Source organism: Bos grunniens, chromosome 5 (assembly GCF_055505025.1).
Source record: "Bos grunniens cultivar Pamir isolate PY7600 chromosome 5, Bosgru_T2T1.0, whole genome shotgun sequence".
Lineage (NCBI taxonomy): Eukaryota > Metazoa > Chordata > Mammalia > Artiodactyla > Bovidae > Bos > Bos grunniens.
In genome coordinates this window covers 2,940,608-2,960,313 of record NC_141169.1, presented here as the reverse complement: position 1 = coordinate 2,960,313, position 19,706 = coordinate 2,940,608, and the positions used below count along the sequence as shown (strand labels likewise).

The 19,706-nt window shown below is 37.0% G+C and overlaps 1 protein-coding gene across 5 annotated transcripts in view; it reads right to left on the bottom strand.

The window, feature by feature from the left end:
* TRHDE (thyrotropin releasing hormone degrading enzyme) overlaps positions 1–19,706 on the bottom strand; it is a 454,936-nt gene that overhangs the window by 175,509 nt on the left and 259,721 nt on the right. For all 5 annotated transcript variants that reach the window (XM_086398684.1, XM_086398686.1, XM_086398685.1 and 2 more), the window contains exon 6: positions 8,270–8,407. In XM_086398684.1, the coding sequence (XP_086254810.1) occupies positions 8,270–8,407 (138 nt within the window). The remainder of the gene's footprint in view (positions 1–8,269; positions 8,408–19,706) is intronic.

Below are 19,706 nucleotides of genomic sequence, written 5' to 3'. Positions count from 1 at the left end.
GATCTCCTTCAGAATGGACTGGTTGGATCTCCTTGCAGTCCAAGGGACTCTCAAGAGTCTTCTCCAACACCACAGTCCAAAAGCATCAATTCTTCAGCGATCAGCGTTCTTCACAGTCCAACTCTCACATCCATACATGACCACAGGAAAAACTATAGTCTTGACTAGACGAACCTTTGTCGGCAAAGTAATGTCTCTGCTTTTGAATATGCTATCTAGGTTGGTCATAACTTTCCTTCCAAGGAGTAAGCATCTTTTAATTTCATGGCTGCAGTCACCATCTGTAGTGATTTTGGAGCCCCCAAAAATAAAGTCAGCCACTGTTTCCACTGTTTCCCCATCTATTTCCCATGAAGTGATGGGACCGGATGCCATGATCTTCGTTTTCTGAATGTTGAGCTTTAAGCCAACTTTTTCACTCTCCACTTTCACCTTCATCAAGAGGCTTTTGAGTTCCTCTTCACTTTCTGCCATAAGGGTGGTGTCATCTGCATATCTGAGGTTATTGATATTTCTCCCGGCAATCTTGATTCCAGCTTGTGTTTCTTCCAGTCCAGCATTTCTCATGATGTACTCTGAATATAAGTTAAATAAACAGGGTGACAATATACAGCCTTGAAGTACTCCTTTTCCTATTTGGAACCAGTCTGTTGTTCCATGTCCAGTTCTAATTGTTGCTTCCTGACCTGCATACAGATTTCTCAAGAGGCAGATCAGGTGGTCTGGTATTCCCATCTCTTTCAGAATTTTCCACAGTTTATTGTGATCCACACTGTCAAAGGCTTTGGCATAGTCAATAAAGCAGAAATAGATGTTTTTCTGGAACTCTCTTGCTTTTTCCATGATACAGCGGATGTTGACAATTTGATCTCTGGTTCCTCTGCCTTCTCGAAAACCAACTTGAACATCAGGAAGTTCACAGTTCACATATTGCTGAACACTGGCTTGGAGAATTTTGAGCATTACTTTACCAGCGTGTGAGATGAGTGCAATTGTGCAGTAGTTTGAGCATTCTTTGGCATTGCCTTTCTTTGGGATTGGAATGAAAACTGACCTTTTCCAGTCCTGTGGCCACTGCTGAGTTTTCCAAATTTGCTGGCATATTGAGTGAAGCACTCTCACAGCATCATCTTGCAGGATTTGGAATAGCTCAACTGGAATTCTATCACCTCCACTAGCTTTGTTCATGGTGATGCTTTCTAAGGCCCACTTGACTACACATTCCAAGATATCTGGCTATAAGTCAGTGATCACACCATCGTGATTATCTGGGTCATGAAGATCTTTTGTGTACAGTTCTTCTGTGTATTCTTGCCATCTCTTCTTAATATCTTCTGCTTCTTTTAGGAGGTCCATACCATTTCTGTCCTTTATCGAGCCCATCTTTGCATGAAATGTTCCTTCAGTATCTCTGATTTTCTTGAAGAGATCTCTAGTCTTTCCCATTCTGTTGTTTTCCTCTATTTCTTTGCATTGATCGCTAAAGAAGGCTTTCTTATTTCTTCTTGCTATTCTTTGGAACTCTGCATTCAGATGTTTATATCTTTCCTTTTCTCCTTTGCTTTTCGCTTCTCTTCTTTTCATAGCTATTTGTAAGGCCTCCCCAGACAGCCATTTTGCTTTTTTGCATTTCTTTTCCATGGGGATGGTCTTGATCCCTGTCTCCTGTACAATGTCACGAACCTCATTCCATAGTTCATCAGGCACTCTATCTATCAGATCTAGTCCCTTAAATCTATTTCTCACTTCCACTGTATAATCATAAGGGATTTGATTTAGGTCATACCTGAATGATCTAGTGGTTTCCCCTACTTTCTTCAATTTCAGTCTGAATTTGGCAATAAGGAGTTCATGGTCTGAGCCACAGTCAGCTCCTGGTCTTGTTTTTGCTGACTGTATAGAGCTTCTCCATCTTTGGCTGCAAAGAATATAATCAATCTGATTTCGGTGTTGACCATCTGGTGATGTCCATGTATAGAGTTTTCTCTTGTGTTGTTGGAAGAGGGTGTTTGTTATGACCAGTGCATTTTCTGGCAAAACTCTATTAGTCTTTGCCCTGCTTCATTCTATACTCCAAGGCCAAATTTGTCTGTTTCTCCAGGTGTTTCTTGACCTCCTACTTTTGCATTCCAGTCCCCTATAATGAAAAGGACATCTTTTTCGGGTGTTAGTTCTGAAAGGTCTTGTAGGTCTTCATAGAACCGTTCAACTTCAGCTTCTTCAGTGTTACTGGTTGGGGCATAGACTTGGATTACTGTGATATTGAATGGTTTGCCTTGGAAACAAACAGAGATCATTCTGTCGTTTTTGAGATCGCATCCAAGTACTGCATTTCAGACTCTTTTTTTGACCATGATGGCTACTAGGGGAATGTAAATTAATAATCACAATGAAATACCATTACAATATCTAAAATTAAACAAACTGATTATATCAACTTTGTGTTGGTGAAGATTGGGAAGAAGTAGAACTCTGGTACACTTTTTTTTTTTTTTCTAATTTTATTTTATTTTTAAGCTTTACATAATTGTATTAGTTTTGCCAAATATCAAAATGAATCCATCACAGGTATACATGTATTCCCCATCCTTAACCCTCCTCCCTCCTCCCTCCCCATACCATCCCTCTGGGTCGTCCCAGTGCACTAGCCCCAAGCATCCAGTATCGTGCATCGAACCTGGACTGGCAACTCGTTTCTTACATGATATTTTACATGTTTCAATGCCATTCTCCCAAATCTTCCCACCCTCTCCCTCTCCCACAGAGTCCATAAGACTGTTCTATACATCAGTGTCTCTTTTGCTGTCTCGTACACCGGGTTATTGTTACCATCTTTCTAAATTCCATATATATGCGTTAGTATACTGTATTTATGTTTTTCCTTCTGGCTTACTTCACTCTGTATAATAGGCTCCAGTTTCATCCACCTCATTAGAACTGATTCAAATGTATTCTTTTTAATGGCTGAGTAATACTCCATTGTGTATATGTACCACAGCTTTCTTATCCATTCATCTGCTGATGGACATCTAGGTTGCTTCTGCTACACTTTTGATAAGACTTTACCTTGATACAGTGGTTCAACTACTTTGGAAAACAGTTCAGCAGTATCATAAAACATTAAATATACCTATCACCATCTAAATATTGCAGGTAATCACCCAAGAGAGGCAAAATGCACACATACAAAGACCTGCAAAAATATTCATAGTAGCTTTATTTGTAACAGATCCAAGCTAGAAAAACCCAAATATCTCGGTGAATGAACAAATTATATTACATCCATGTATTCTACAACATGAATTGTACCTCAAAATCATGATATTGGGTGAAAGAAAGGCAGACAAAAAAAGAGTGTATATTGCCTAATTCTATTTATACAAAACTCTAGAAATTACAAATTAATCTACAGTGAAAAGTTGATCAATGGAAGAGTGAGGAGGGATGAGAGGAGGAATTACAAAGAGGCATGAGGAAACTTTTGATGAATGAGTCCATTATCTTGATTGTGGTGATATTTTCACTGTGTATACATATGTTAGAACATATAAATTGCACCTTTTAAGTGAAGTAGCTCAGTCGTGTCTGACTCTTTGTAACCCCATGGAGTGTAGCCCACCAGGCTCCTCCATCCATGGGATTCTCCAGGCAAGAATACTGGAGTGGGTTGCCATTTCCTTCTCCAGGGGATCTTCCCGACCCAGGGATTGAACCCGGGTCTCCCACATTGCAGGCAGATCCTTTAACCTCTGACCCACCAGGGAAGCCCATTATAGTTTATTGCATGTTAATTATTTCTCAATATACTTATTACAAAGAAAATGTTTTCCTTGAGAAGTCTTCATTGAAAATGGATAGATCCTATCATCAATTAAAATCACAGTAAGGACAGCATTTTCAGTGATACTTAAGCATAATGACACAGGACTAGAATGAAGACAACCCCTCTCAATGATGAAAAGCTAAAAGCCTTTCCTCTCAGATCACGAATAAGACAAAGATGCCCACTCTTGCCATTTCTACTCAACACAGTACTGGGAGTCCAAGTCATAGCAACTAGATGAGAAAAAATTAAATAGATAAAAGCCTTAAATTAGAAAGGAAGAAGTAAAATCATCTCTGTTTATAGATGGCATGGTATTCTATATTGAAAACCCTAAAGACTTCACACACACACACACACACAAATGGTTACAACGAATGAATTAATTCACTGGAATTGCAGGATACAAAGTCAACATATAAAAATTAGATGTTTTCCTAAACACTAACAATGAACTATCTGAAAGAGAAATTAAGAAAGCAATCCCATTTAGAATAGCATCAAAACCAATAAAATACTTATAAATAAACTGAACCAAGGAAGTAAAAGATTATACACTGAGAACTATGAGATATTGGTGAAAGTAACTAAGAAGACACAAATAAATGAAAAGATATCCTGTGATCTTTGACTGAAAAATTAATACTGTGAAAATCTCCATACTACTGAAAATGATCTACAAATTCAATACAATCCCTAATAAAATTCCATTTTTCACCGAAATAGACAAAAATTATCCTAAAATTTGTATGGAGCCATAAAAGACCCCAAATAGCAAAAGTTAACCTGAGAAAGAAGAACAAACTTGGAAGCATCGTCATTCCTGATTTTGAGCCATATACAAAGCTACAGTAATCAAAGAAGCATAGTTCTGGCAACAGGTACCTGGAACCAGTGGAGCAGAACAAAGATTCCAGATATGAATCATAAATATGTGGTGAACTGATTCTTGACAAGAGCGCTAAGAACACACAAAGGAGAAAGATTAGTAACTTCTTTGAATGATGTTGGTAAAACTGGACATCTAGATGCATAAGAAGGAAACTGGACACTTCTCTTACACCACTCAAAAAAATGAACTTGAAATGGGTCACAAACTTAAATGTAAGATGAGAAAGCATAAAACTCCTAGAAGAAAATATAGGGGGAAAGATGCTTGACATTGGTCTTGCATGCATGCTATGTCACTTCAGTCATGTTTGACTCTTTGAGACCTATGGACTGTAGCCCACCAGGCTCCTCTGTCCATGGAATTCTCCAGGCAAGAATACGGAGTGAGTTGCCATGCCCTCCTCCAGGGGATCTTCCTAACCCAGGTGTCAAAGCCACGTTTCTTGTCTCCTGCATTGGCAGGCGTATTCTTCACCACTAGCACCACCTGGGAAGCCCAATATTGGTCTAAGCAATGATTAATCAGATAAGAGACTAAGAGCACAGCCAATAAAAGTCAAAGTAAACCAACTGAACTACATCAAATGGAAGAGCTTTGGCACAGCAAAGCAAATAATCAATAAACTGGAAAGACAACCTGAAGAATGAGAGAAAACATTAGCAAATCACATATCTGATAAAGGGTTAATATCCAAAATAAATATAAAAAACTCATACAATTCAATTGCAAAAAAAATAAGAAGAAGAATAGAATTTAAAAATGGGCAAAGGACCTGAATAGACATTTTTCCAACAAAGGCATACTAATGTCCATAGTTATATGAAAAAATGCTCTACATCATTAATCATCACCAAAATGCAGATCAAAACCACAAGATATCACTTCATACCTGTGATGGCTATTATCAAAAAAGCAAGAGATAACACATGCTAACAAGAATGTGAAGAAAAGAGAATGCTTATGTAGTGTTAGTGGGAATGTAAATTGGTTACAGCCATTGCAGAAAACACTATGCAGGTTAAAGATATCAGAAATCAGACAACCATAGGATCTTGCAATCCCACTCCTATGCATTCAAAGGAATTTAAGCCAGTATCTTCAGGAGGGTATCTGCACACCCATGTTTCTTTGTTCCTTTCAGCATGTTCTATGATAACCAAGATATCAAAACAATCTAAATGTCTTTCAACAGATGAATGGGTTAAGAAAATGTGATATATATATATAATTGAATTTTATTCAGTAATAAAAAGAAGGCAATCCTACCATTTTTGACATGGATTAACCTGAAGGTCATTATGCTAAGTAAAATAAGTCAGAGAAAGACAAATATTAATACATATGTTATGTGTTAAGCATATATAAAATCTAAAAAAAAAAAAAAAGCCGATTGAATAGAAACAAAGTATAGAATGGTGGTTTCCAAGGGCTAGGGGAAAGGGGAAATTGGGTGATATAAGTCAAACTACAAATTTTCACTTGTAAGAAGAATAAATTCCAATACTCATGTATAGCACTGTGACCACAGTTAATAATACAATGTTATATACTTGAAAGTTGCAGAGATAGATCTTAGACATCCTCACTTCCCACTCCCCAAAAATGTTAGGTGAGGTGACATATGTGCTAATTATCTTGATTTTAGTAATCACTTCACAATGTATATGTATATCAAGTCATCACACTGTATACTTTAATTATACACAATTATATTTATCAGCTATTTCTCAAAAAAATTAAAAATAAAGATACATGGCTAGAGGCAAATAAGCCAGTGTCCTTTCTGATGATGGTCCTGAGGATCTTGGCTCAGTTTGCTCTTGATCACGTTTGTAAATTGATAAGCCTTTGCACCAAAATGTAGAGAGGGTAAAATAACAATCCTTGTGAATCCCTTCTTTCCTACTGTTTTGAGTCTTAGCCTTCTTGATTAAATTCAAAATTACTCAAATATATGAAATCTGGAATAAATGTTAACTTACATGTAAAAACACATCTATTAACATATTTAATCAAAATAACATTTTCCTAATATCATATAGAATTTAAATTGGTATTTACAAATAGTCTTTTGGAATTGGTAGTTAGGTGGGAAAAAACTAGACATGTCTCCAAATTGTCTCCAGCTAAGTTAATGAATTTTCTGCATTATATTTTAGGAATCAATATAGCTGAATGATCCAAATTTACAAAATCTAGCCTAAAATATCATATATAAAAATTAATATATACTTTATTTAATTTGTAAAATAAATACATTAACACTACATACTTTAAATATGGTTATACACTTTCACTTATTTTTATAAAGCATCAAAAATATCCTTTTTGAGCCAATGCAATGATCAGTGACTTCAAAAAGATATTTTTTAACACAATTTGCATCTTTACATATTATAGCAAACAATATTAACTAATAATCATTGATACAGTCATTTCTTGGGTGTAAAACCAAATATCCAAATTAGTGCACCAAAGAATTCTGGTGAATCATTATTTGATCTCTAGTCATAAAGAGAATAACTTGTTTTTCAGAAAGAATATTAGCAACTTATTTTCAAACTTAAACATTATTAAATCAATAAAGTATACAGAAATCCCAATAAATGCAAACCAATCTACATCAAAGACAAAGTAAAATTTAAAATTATTTTAACAAGTATTAAGTGGCTGTTAAGTTTTTAACGGGCTTCCCTTGTGGCTCAGCTGGTAAAGAATCCACCTGCAAAATGGGAGACCTAGGTTCAATCCCTGGGTTGGGAAGATCGCCTGGAGAAGGAAAAGGCCACTTACTCCAGTATTCTGGCCTGGAGAATTCCATGGACTGTATAGTCCACGAGGTCACAAAGAGTCAGACATGACTGAGTGACTTTCATTTCCACTTCAAGTGTTTAACACTGAAATGTAGCTGCTTATGTTAAAATTAGAAAAACTAAAGGATAGAGATATAAAGAAAAATCCTAACACAAGTAATGATGGAAAAAAAATTCATAATATATCTTATTTCTACAGATGTCTAGTCATTGGTCCAAAATCTTTGCCATTCAATGCCTATTCTTTAAGATTTTATTTATCATTATTTATTTATTATTTATTATTATCCAGGAAACATGGTTAATTCCCCAAATCATCCTTAAATAATGTTTATAAAATACATATGTCATGTCACTGCCTATACCCATTTGTAGCAGCCAATCAAAAAGTATTAGGGGCACAGGTGGGAAATAATTTGTCACTACATAGGTCAGCTATCTTATTAATAACAATAAAACCTGACATTTACATAATGTCATCTGTACAGCAGCTTCATATCAAGACTTCAAATATTTATCTCATTAATACTTCCAATATTTCTATGCATTATTTGGCACATATTTTACTGGTTTATAAAGCAAAACCCTAACTCATAAAATGACATGAACCTAGTGACTATATTTTCTCACAATCCATGTCTATTCACCAAAAAAGAAAAGAAAAATATATATCTTAGCATGAAAGAGTTTGGCCAGGAGAGTGAAATACCCACTTGGCAATTGGCTCTTATCTATTCCCACCTTTTTATATGCGATCCAGTCAAACACCCTGTCAATATCTGTTGCCCGTAGCACTTCCTGTGATACTGGATGGGAGCTGGCCAAGCCGTCAAGCAGCATCACTTCATGTAGAACATCCGTCAGAAACCTCTGTTTTTCCTGCAATACAGTAGATGGAACAACATCACAGGTGATTCGTGGTTATGACAGAGTATGGGTGACAATATGAACCGAATGTTCAGTGTGTTGCTGACTTGATGATGCTCATCAGCCTACTAGATAAGATTTAACTATAAAGAGAAACCAGTAAATAAAATGCCTCTTAAGTCACTCTAAAATAAAAGTGGCTGATTTGAGCACAACATGAAACAATACCAATGAGCTACAATAGGCCCTAAATAGATAGAAACAATGGACTCTGTGTTTCAACAGTGGTTAAAGCAAATTTGAGAGTGGGCACATAAATGAGACTGACTCAGCTTGCCTATGGGCTGCCCTGATGGCTCAGATGGTAGGGAGACCTGGATTCAACCCCTGGGTTGGGAAGATCCCCTGGAGGAGGGCAAGGCAACCCACTCCAGTATTCTTGCCTGGAGAATCCCCATGGACAGAGGTACCTGGTGGACTACAGTCTATGGGGTCGCAAAGAGTTGGACATGACTGAGTGATTAAGCATACACAGCATGTTCATATGTTCTGCAGGGTCAGATCTAAAATTCCAGTCCCAAATAACCTTTTTAAAGTTCATTCAATACAAGAATAATAACTAAATCTCAGAATTCCAGCACTATTTGTTCTTTCCAGTCCATTCAACAACCCATTCTCTTTCTGTTCCTACCTCCACTCTGTCTCACTTATTCTCCCTCTAATACACACATGCAAACACGTATTCTCTAAACGAACTTCAGAGACCACCACAAACAATGAGGCATTATTGACAACAAACTGTAATGTCTCTGGATGTGATACGTGAATTCAGAAAGTAGAGAGAGCAATAGGTATTAACAATTCATTACCATAAAACTTGTGAAAGTAGACAAAATCGTGAGACCTCTGTACATTGCTGAGACATCAGTATTTGCTTTAATAAAAGCTGACTTGCTATGTTAGAAATAAACTGTAAAAAAAAAAAAAAAAGTGCTTCTCTGTTGTTTATACAATATGGTAAAGTAATTAGCCTCCAATTAAAATAAATAAATTTATATTAAAAAAAAACTAACACCCCCCCCCCCAAAAAAAAAGAAGTCTGCTTTAAAGAAACAGCTTGGGTTCTGTTAACAAAAATGCCGGCAGTTATCAGTCCGCCTAGCCTACTGCCTTCATTGAGGGAGGAGGAGAGAAAAAAGAAGTTGCAAGAGATAATGAGAGCTAAATAGCCCCTGGATAGTTGGGACCTGAGGAGTATCATTACAGAGATTAAAGACTGCAGCGCTTTAATTGCTCTAGCTAATTCTGAACTCATTCCTGGAGCCTCCAAATTTTGGGCCAGCAGATAAATTGCTTGATTTCTGAGTAAGCTGTAATTTCAAGCTGAGACTACACCAATTCTGGATTTTAAAAATTGGAAATGGACAATAAATATACTAAGAAAAGAATGGTTAACTAAGCATATGTGTTAATAAGCATATTAATAAGCATATTAATTTAAATCTGGCTTTAAAAACATTTTTGTTCATCATCACTTACTTGCTCAATAATTTAGTATGTTTAATCAATTTAACTAGTCATCCAAGTATTACTGTAAGGTTTATTTTCTAATAGCTTATTTTTATAGCCTGTGGACTTTATATTTAATTTCTTTGGTCCTTATTTTTCATCTAAGAATTTCAAATCAGTTCTCCATCCAAAAGGGCTGTGTTACAGTGACTGAACCAAAAGTCACTCTGACTCCCGGAAGAATACTTCAGACCCTAAGAGACCTTATAATAAAAAAAACAAACTTATAATGAATTAAGTGACAAGTATTACACAAAAAAATACTGTATTTCTTCTTAAACTGAGTTCCTAATTCAACATGAACTGAAGAAAGTGAAATTGGACCTTGTGATTTAAAAATTTGAATTAAAAAACTGGCATTTACATTGCCCATTTTAAGTCCACAGAAAGCAAAGACAAGATCTCAGACAAATGGCATAGATTTAGAGGATAAGAGAAATTCATACATTTCCAAAAAGCAGATAGGCAATCTTGTTGTTCATTTAATTTTAAAATGTACATTAAAGCTATTTGATACTGGTATTAATGAGGAATTATGGAATATATAATGATACTTCAACTTGACAACGGAACATTTTTATTTATAAAAACTACCAACTGAAGATGTGATGTCCATTCTGAAGATCAAATAATACACAACTCTTCAAATAATAATTATTGCTCCTTTACATCACTCAAACATCTTATCAAAAAAACCAGTGCAAAATGAAAACCTTAACCAGAATGATTTATGTTAACCTTAATTTTTAACATTTAGAAACAATAAATACATATTAGTCAATATCAAAATTTAGCAAACATAACTTGGTTTGCTGGAAATGACATTTTGTTAAATGACCATATTTGTTAAAAGTAAATGACCATTTAATTATAAAAATTAAATCTGAGATAACTTTCAAAAATGGAGATCCAACCAGTCCATCCTAAAGGAAGTCAGTCCTGAATATTCATTGGAAAGACTGATGCTGGATACTTTGCTCCAATACTCCAAGACTGATGCTCCAATACTTTGGCCACCTGACCCTGTTGTTGAGAAAGATTGAAGGCGAGAGGAGAAGGGGACGACAGAGGACAAGATGGTTGGATGGCATCACCGACTCAATGGACATGAGTTTGAGTGAACCCAGGGAGTTGGTAATGGACAGGGAGGCCTGGCGTGCTGCGGTCCATGGGGTCGCAGAGCCAGACACGACTGAGCAACTGAACTGAACTGAATTGAAACTATACTTATATATTTATATAATAATGATGATATATTACTTCATGCTTCTGGAGAAAAATAAAAACAAATCTTTGGTCAGTGGAATTGCAAAAGGGAGGGTTTAAATTGAGCAGTATTGAGTCGTTAGCAAAAAATTCATCTCTACATTTTTGGAGAGAATGACACTGACTGAGAAAGGGGGCATTAAAAGAGATTAAGATTTTAATCTTAATTTATTTAATCTGGAATCAAGATTGCTGGGAGAAATATCTATAACCTCAGATATGCAGACAACACCACCCTTATGGCAGAGAGTGAAGAACTCAAGAGCCTCTTGATGAAAATGAAAGAGGAGTAAAAAAGTTGGTTTAAAACTCAACATTCAAAAAACTAAGATCATGGCATCTGGTCCCATCACTTCATGGCAAATAGATGGGCAAACAAAGGAAGTTCATGGGGTCTCAAAGAGTTGGACACAACTGAGCAGCTGAACTGAACTGAAAAGAGATTAAAAGAGGAAGAAGAAAAAAAGGAAAAAAGAAAATCCTAGCAAAAGACATTCACAAAGCTCAAAGAGAGAATAACTTGAGGGGGAAAAAGGAAAAATTTCTAAAAGGAAAACAGAAAATTGCAAATGCAATTTAACAAAACTACAAAGAGCTTCCAAGAGAGAAGGTGCTACTTTTTGTATAAAAGATCCATGTCACTATAAAATAAGAAATATTTTTACTTTGTCAGTCCCTGGCAAGAGCCTTCCCTCCTTTACCCTCTTATCAATGACAAAAACAGCTATAGCAAAAATTCCTAATAACAGTCAATTGCTTACTGTTGATGTGAGACTGTGAAAGTTTAAAAATAAAGCAAAAGAAATCCTGGGTTTTATGTGAAATAAAAGAACAAACAAAAGTTAGCCACAGTGAATGAAATAATAGTTTTCTCTCATAGACTAGAAATGCTAAAAAATTTTGAGACATTCTTTTGGACTCTGTGGGAGAGGTAGAGGGTGGGATGATTTGGGAGAATGGCACTGAAACATGTATAATATCATATATGAAACGAACTGCCAGTCCAGGTTCAATGCAGGATACAGGATGCTCGGGGCTGGTGCACTAGGATGACCCAGAGGGATGGTATGGGGAGGGAGGTGGGAGGGGGGTTCAGGATGGGGAACACGTGTACACCTGTGGTGGATTCATGTTGATGTATGGCAAAACCAATACAATATCGTAAAGTAATTAGCCTCCAATTAAAACAAATAAATTTATATTAAAAAATTTTTTTGAGACAAAAACACAGTGAAGTATAATTATTGATGGAAAGCTTAATGGAAAATGTAGAAGTGAATATGATCCTTGAAGTAACTTTAAAGTTGTGTGCATGTGTGTGTGTTTGTGTGCAGGGAAAAATATATTCAAAATGTATAGTCAATAGTTTTTATTTTACTCGATATTTTAAGGACACTGTGATAGCCCATTCTACAACTTTTAAAATGCAGAACAATAGGCAAAATGGAGAACTTTAAAATCTGTTAACAAGAAGTTTATTGTTAGCAATAATAATAAATCCTACCATTCTGATACAGACACTTCTTAGAGATGTTACATACATGCCTAAACTTAAACAGTCCCAATAATACTGAATATGTGTATCAATTTGTGCTGAGCTATTTTCAAAAATATATTGCATTTGAATTTTTGGAGAACAGTGTAAAAGCCTTTTCAGAAAAGTAAAATGTGAACGAATGCACAGAGTTGAGAATAACACATGGAAAAGAAGGTCATTATTATTTTATTCATACATTCATTTAACAAATATGTTAAATTCCTACACAATGCCAGATACTGAACTGTGTTTTGGGAATAAATACATGACTAACATTTCATCCTCAACCTTAAAGAACTCAAAACCAGAAGAGAAAGTACAAGAGAAAGATAAACAGCTAACTGCATTATAATATGATGGGTGTTATAAAACATGAAATATGAAATGATTAATTAGTTCAGAAAAGGCTTCACAGAGGAGGTGACATTAAAGTGGGCTGTTGAAGGATGAAAGTCTACTCAGATGAATGGGGAAAGCAACTTAAAAGGGCAAATCTAGGTAGAGGAAACAGGGGGAAAAAAGCCAGTCCGTTTGAATCCTAAGATATGGGGTTGAAGGTTTGGTCTTAATAAATAGGCAGTAGCAGACATAGTGACATAATAAAAGCAGTGTCTCAGGAAAATTAGCTTATCTGAGGTATACAGAATGGCTGATATATGTATAAATGAGAGGCAGGAATTGGTTATTGTACTGAGGGATATGTGATGATGTATTAGAGTAGGTGTTACTGAAGGACTTTTGAATCTGAGAGAGACTTTGAATGAATGATCAAGTGACACTGATGCCTTGGTCCCTAGGGGGTAAAGAGGAAGTTCCAGTGAATAACTATACAGAATGATTTGATGGATTTTTAAAAGATTTTAGATTGACAGAATAAAGGTCGGGGGCATGTGACTGACAGAAATGAAGGAGTGGATAAAGTGTGGTTTGGAGGACAAGCTAAAAAGATCAGTTTTCGACATGCTGCCAGGAGTGTGCCAGTGAACCTTTAGAAAGCAATGTGGCACAGGCAATTCAAAGTAACAGCCCAGGTCTAAGACACAGGGCAAGTCCTAACAACTTTTTGCAATAAATAGCAATCTGTATTAAAAAATGTAAATAAAGTCTCAGAAAGAACCAACTCTTTTAAAAATTTTTTCTTACTAACATTTCATATACTGATATTTAGTAGTATATGTGAAATGAGTTATTAAGAATTCTTATCATCACAGATACACTTGAAAAAATTAATTCCTTGATATCCCCAAATCAAGGCTTCTGCCTGAACATGTCAAGATCTGAATATGCCTGATCTAGTTATAGTCATGGTGATGGTGGGAAGTGCTTATGAAGAAAGGCTGACTAATTTTAGTGAAGAGCAATACCAGACAGACATTTTGACTCATCATCAGAAAGGAAAGAAAAAAAAATCAAATAATCTGAATTGAAATCAAAGAAAGTCAGCTATATCAAAATAGACAAAGAGATGAGAGCCAATTCAAGATGTGGCGAGGTGCTTATAGGCAAAAAAGAGTGGGAAAAAAATTTTCCAGGCAGACATGGGTTACATCAGAGCAGTCACAAGGACTCAATTTTATTTTTTTAATTTAATCTTTATTAAAATGATTTTAATGCTTATTTTTTTAATGATTTGAAATGTTGTGTTAGTTTCTGCTACACAGCAAAGTGAATTAGTTAGGTATAATCTTTTTAGATTCTTTTCCTATATGTGTCATTACAGAGTATTGAGTTCCTTGCACTGCATGGTAGGTCCTTCCTAGTTACTTATTTTAAATGTATGTATGTGTCAGTCCTAGTCTCCCATTTTATCCCCCCCTTACCTCCTGGTAGCCATAACTTTGTTTTGTCTCTATGACTCTGTTCTGTGAATAAGTTTATTTGTACCATTTTTTAGATTTCACATATCTAGGAGGATAGATCTGAAATAAATGGCTCTTTCATTATTCCTGGGAGAAAAGATGAGAACACTGCTAGAAAGTTGATGACAGAGTCCTAGACTGGAAAAAAAATATCTGCCGTTCACTTAACTGTCTGGCCACAAGCAAGTTACTCAGTCTTTTCAGACCTCAGCACACTCATTTGTAAACATGTATGGTGGTGGCTCAGACTATAAAGCGTCTGCCTACAATGCAGGAGACCTGGGCTCGATCCCTGGGTCGGGAAGATCCCCTGGAGAAGGAAATGGAAACCCACTCCAGTATTCTTGCCTGGAAAATCCCATGGACGGAGGAGCTTGGTTGGCTACTGTCCATGTGGTCGCAAAGAGTCCGACACGACTGAGCAACTTCACTATCACTATGGTTGTGAAGATTGAATAAGATGATTTGTTCTACAAATATTTGTTGAGCACCTGCCATATCCCATGTGGTATACTCGGTTCTGAGCATAAAAAGAAAGACACGAATCCAACTTCAGAGATTCTATACTAGTAGAATGAGAGACAAAGATGAAACAGATATTAATAGCACCTACTATATATACAAATGGAAATAGGTTCAGAATATGATGTGACCTCACAGAGAAGGTGTCACTTGGTCTGCCTGGAAGAAGGAAGGAAAGCTTCTGAACTGATAATTTGAGTTGAATCTTTAAGGATGATTGGAGTTTTCCAGAATATACTAGAAAAGGGCATTTTGGACAGAAAAAAAAAAAATCTGGTATATGGGGAAAGTTATAGAGATTTGAAACAGCCTGGCCTATTTGGGGGGCTCCAGAGCTCTATGTGGCAGAAGACAGGGAGCATAATGGGTAAACGAACAGTGATTAGTACAGAGAGACAGACAAGAACAAAATCAAGATCCTCAATGCCAAGTTAGGAAACTAGAATTAAGAAGCGACATCATCAGACCTATATTTAAAGAGATGACTATGAATACTGGAAGGTGGGCTGCAGGGAGGAGCAACTCAAAACAAAATAGGGCCATATTGCACAATCACCCACAAACAGCATGAGGCACAGGCTTTATCTCTGTGATCACAAAGTATCTACAATTTAGTTCCATTTTGTGATGACCAGTGGTGAACAAACATGGTATTTACTTTCAAATTCCAGAATGTATGAATCAAATATAGATTTAGACATAAATATAGACCTAAGCATAAATATTTAGATATGTATGTAGATACACATATAGATAAACAAATAGATACAAGTATTTCCTTTTTCAGTGTTTTCATTTGTTTATTTAAAGCAATGTTTTATTCCAGGTTTAATGTTGACAATAATCTCTTGAACATAGATAAAGGCACTTTTCGAATCCATAGTGTCAAATGAACAAGAATATCTGACAAAAATCATTTGAACAATACAATCTAATTCCACTCGTGTTTACTGAGGGCTTAGTATAAGGCAACCTTCACGTGTCAGTAGCTGGGGAAGCAAATGCATTTGGGGCACAATTCCTAGCTCCAAGAAACTCCCTTTATGATGGGGAAAACAGATATATGTACAACACATGAGTGCTATTTGATGGGTAAAGTATTAGCAGCCAAGCAAAGTACTACGTGGATCACAATCAACTGTGGAAAATTCTGAAAGAGATGGGAATACCAGACCACCTGACCTGTCTCTTGAGAAACCTATATGCAGGTTAGGAAGCAATACTTAGAAATGGACATGGAACAACAGACTGGTTCCAAATAGGAAAAGGAGTACGTCAAGGCTGTATATTGTCACTCTGCTTATTTAACTTATATGCAGAGTACATCATGAGAAATGCTGGGCTGGAAGAAGCACAAGCTGGAATCAAGATTGCTAGGAGAAATATCAATAACCTCAGATATGCAGATGACACCACCCTTATGGCAGAAAGTGAAGAGGAACTAAAAAGCCTCTTGATAAAGGTGAAAGAGGAGAGTGAAAAAGTTGGCTTAAAGCTCAACATTCAGAAAACGAAGATCATGGCATCTGGTCTCATCACTTCATGGGAAATAGATGGGGAAACAGTGGAAACAGTGGTTGACTCTATTTTTCTGGGCTCCAAAATCACTGCAGATGGTGATTGCAGCCATGAAATTAAAATACACTTACTCTTGGAAAGAAAGTTATGACCAACCTAGATAGCATATTCAAAAGCAGAGACATTACTTTGCCAACAAAGGTCCCTTTAGTCAAGGCTATGATTTTTCCAGTGGTCATGTATGGATGTGAGAGTTGGACTATAAAGAAAGCTGAGCACTGAAGAATTGATGCTTTTGAACTGTGGTGTTGGAGAAGACTCTTGAGAGTCCCTTGGATTGCAAGGAGATCCAACCAGTCCATTCTAAAGGAAATCAGTCCTGGGTGTTCATTGGAAGGGCTGATGTTGAAGCTGAAACTCCAATATTTTGGCCACCTGATGCGAAGAGCTGACTCATTTGAAAAGCCCTTGATGCTGGGAAAGATTGAGCGCAGGAGGAGAAGGGGACAACAGAGGATGAGATGGCTGGATGGCATCACCGACTCGATGGACATGGGTTTGGGTGGACTCTGGGAGTTGGTGATGGACAGGGAGGCCTGGCATGCTGTGGTTCATGGGGTCACAAAGAGTCGGACACAACTGAGTGACTGAACTGAAGCGAAAGTTCTATGCGAGCATAAAATAGAGTGAAAGTTTGAGTGAAAGTGCTTTCAGTGTCTATGACCATGCTGACTCCATTGCCGGTAATCCATCATAAACAGAAGAAAGAAGCTATGTCATTCATATTTTGTGTCTTTGGAAATCTGTACTACCATGTAGCATAGTGGTTAAGAATCTGCCTGGCAATGAAGGAGCCACAGTAGATGCAGGTTTGACCCATAGGTCAGGAAGAGCCCCTGGAGTAGGAAATGGCAACCCACTCCAGTATTTTTGATGGGGAAGTTCCATGGACAGAGGAGCCTGGTAGGCTACCATACATGGGGTTACAGAGTTGGACACGACTGAGAAATAACTCCAGAAAGAATGAAGGGATGGAGCCAAAGCAAAAAGAATACCCAGCTGTGGATGTGTCTGGTGATAGAAGCAAGGTCCGATGCTGTAAAGAGCGATATTGCATAGGAACCTGGAATGTCAGGTCCATGAATCAAGGCAAATTGGAAGTGGTCAAACAAGAGATGGCAAGAGTGAATGTTGACATTCTAGGAATCAGCAAACTGAAATGGACTGGAATGGGTGAATTTAACTCAGATGACCATTATATCTACTACTGCAGGCAGGAATCCCTAAGAAGAAATGGAGTAGCCATCATGGTCAACAAAAGAGTCTGAAATGCAGTACTTGGATGCAATCTCAAAAACGACAGAATGATCTCTGTTCGTTTCCAAGGCAAACCACTCAATATCACAGTAATCCAAGTCTATGCCCCAACCAGGAATGCTGAAGAAGCTGAAGTTGAATGGTTCTATGAAGACCTACAAGACCTTTTAGAACTAACACCCAAAAAAGATGTCCTTTTCATTATAGGGGACTGGAATGCAAAAGTAGGAAGTCAAGAAACACCTGGAGAAACAGACAAATTTGGCCTTGGAGTATAGAATGAAGCAGGGCAAAGACTAAAAGAGTTTTGCCAAGAAAATGCACTGGTCATAACAAACACCCTCTTCGAACAACACAAGAGAAGACTCTATACACGGACATCACCAGATGGTCAACATCGAAATCAGATTGATTATATTCTTTGCAGCCAAAGATGGAGAAGCTCTATACAGTCAGCAAAAACAAGACCAGGAGCTGACTGTGGCTCAGACCATGAACTCCTTATTGCCAATTTCAGACTTAAAGTGAAGAAAGTAGGGAAAACCACTAGACCATTCAGGTATGACCTAAATCAAATGATTATTGTAAATCATTAGTGTAAATGATTATACAGTGGAAGTGAGAAATAGATTTAAGGGCCTAGATCTGATAGATAGAGTGCCTGATGAACTATGGACTGAGGTTCATGACATTGTACAGGAGACAGGGATCAAGACCATCCCCATGGAAAAGAAATGCAAAAAAGCAAAATGGCTGTCTGGGGCGGCCCTACAAATAGCTGTGAAAAGAAGAGAAGCGAAAAGCAAAGGAGAAAAGAAAAGATAAAAACATCTGAATGCAGAGTTCCAAAGAATAACAAGAAGAGATAAGAAAGCCTTCTTCAGCGATCAATGCAAAGAAATAGAGGAAAACAACAGACTGGGAAAGACTAGAGATCTCTTCAAGAAAATCAGAGATACCAAAGGAACATTTCATGCAAAGATGGGCTCGATAAAGGACAGAAATGGTATGGACCTAACAGAAGCAGAAGATATTAAGAAGAGGTGTCAAGAATACACAGAAGAACTGTACAAAAAAGATCTTCACGACCCAGATAATCACGATGGTGTGATCACTCACCTAGAGCCAGACATCCTGGAATGTGAAGTCAAGTGGGCCTTAGAAAGCATCACTATGAACAAAGCTAGTGGAGGTGATGGAATTCCAGTTGAGCTATTCCAAATCCTGAAAGATGATGCTGTGAGAGTGCTTCACTCAATATGCCAGCAAATTTGGAAAACTCAGCAGTGGCCACAGGACTGGAAAAGGTCAGATTTCATTCCAATCCCAAAGAAAGGCAATGCCAAAGAATGCTCAAACTACCGCACAATTGCACTCATCTCACACGCTAGTAAATTAATGCTCAAAATTCTCCAAGCCAGGCTTCAGCAATATGTGAACCGTGAACTTCCTGATGTTCAAGCTGGTTTTAGAAAAGGAAGAGAAACCAGAGATCAAATTGCCAACATCTGCTGGATCATCAAAAAAGCAAGAGAGTTCCAGAAAAACATCTATTTCTGCTTTATTGGCTATGCCAAAGCCTTTGACTATGTGGATCACAATCAACTGTGGAAAATTCTGAAAGAGATGGGAATACCAGACCACCTGATCTGCCTCTTGAGAAACCTGTATGCAAGTCAGGAAGCAACAGTTAGAACTGGACATGGAACAATAGACTGGTTCC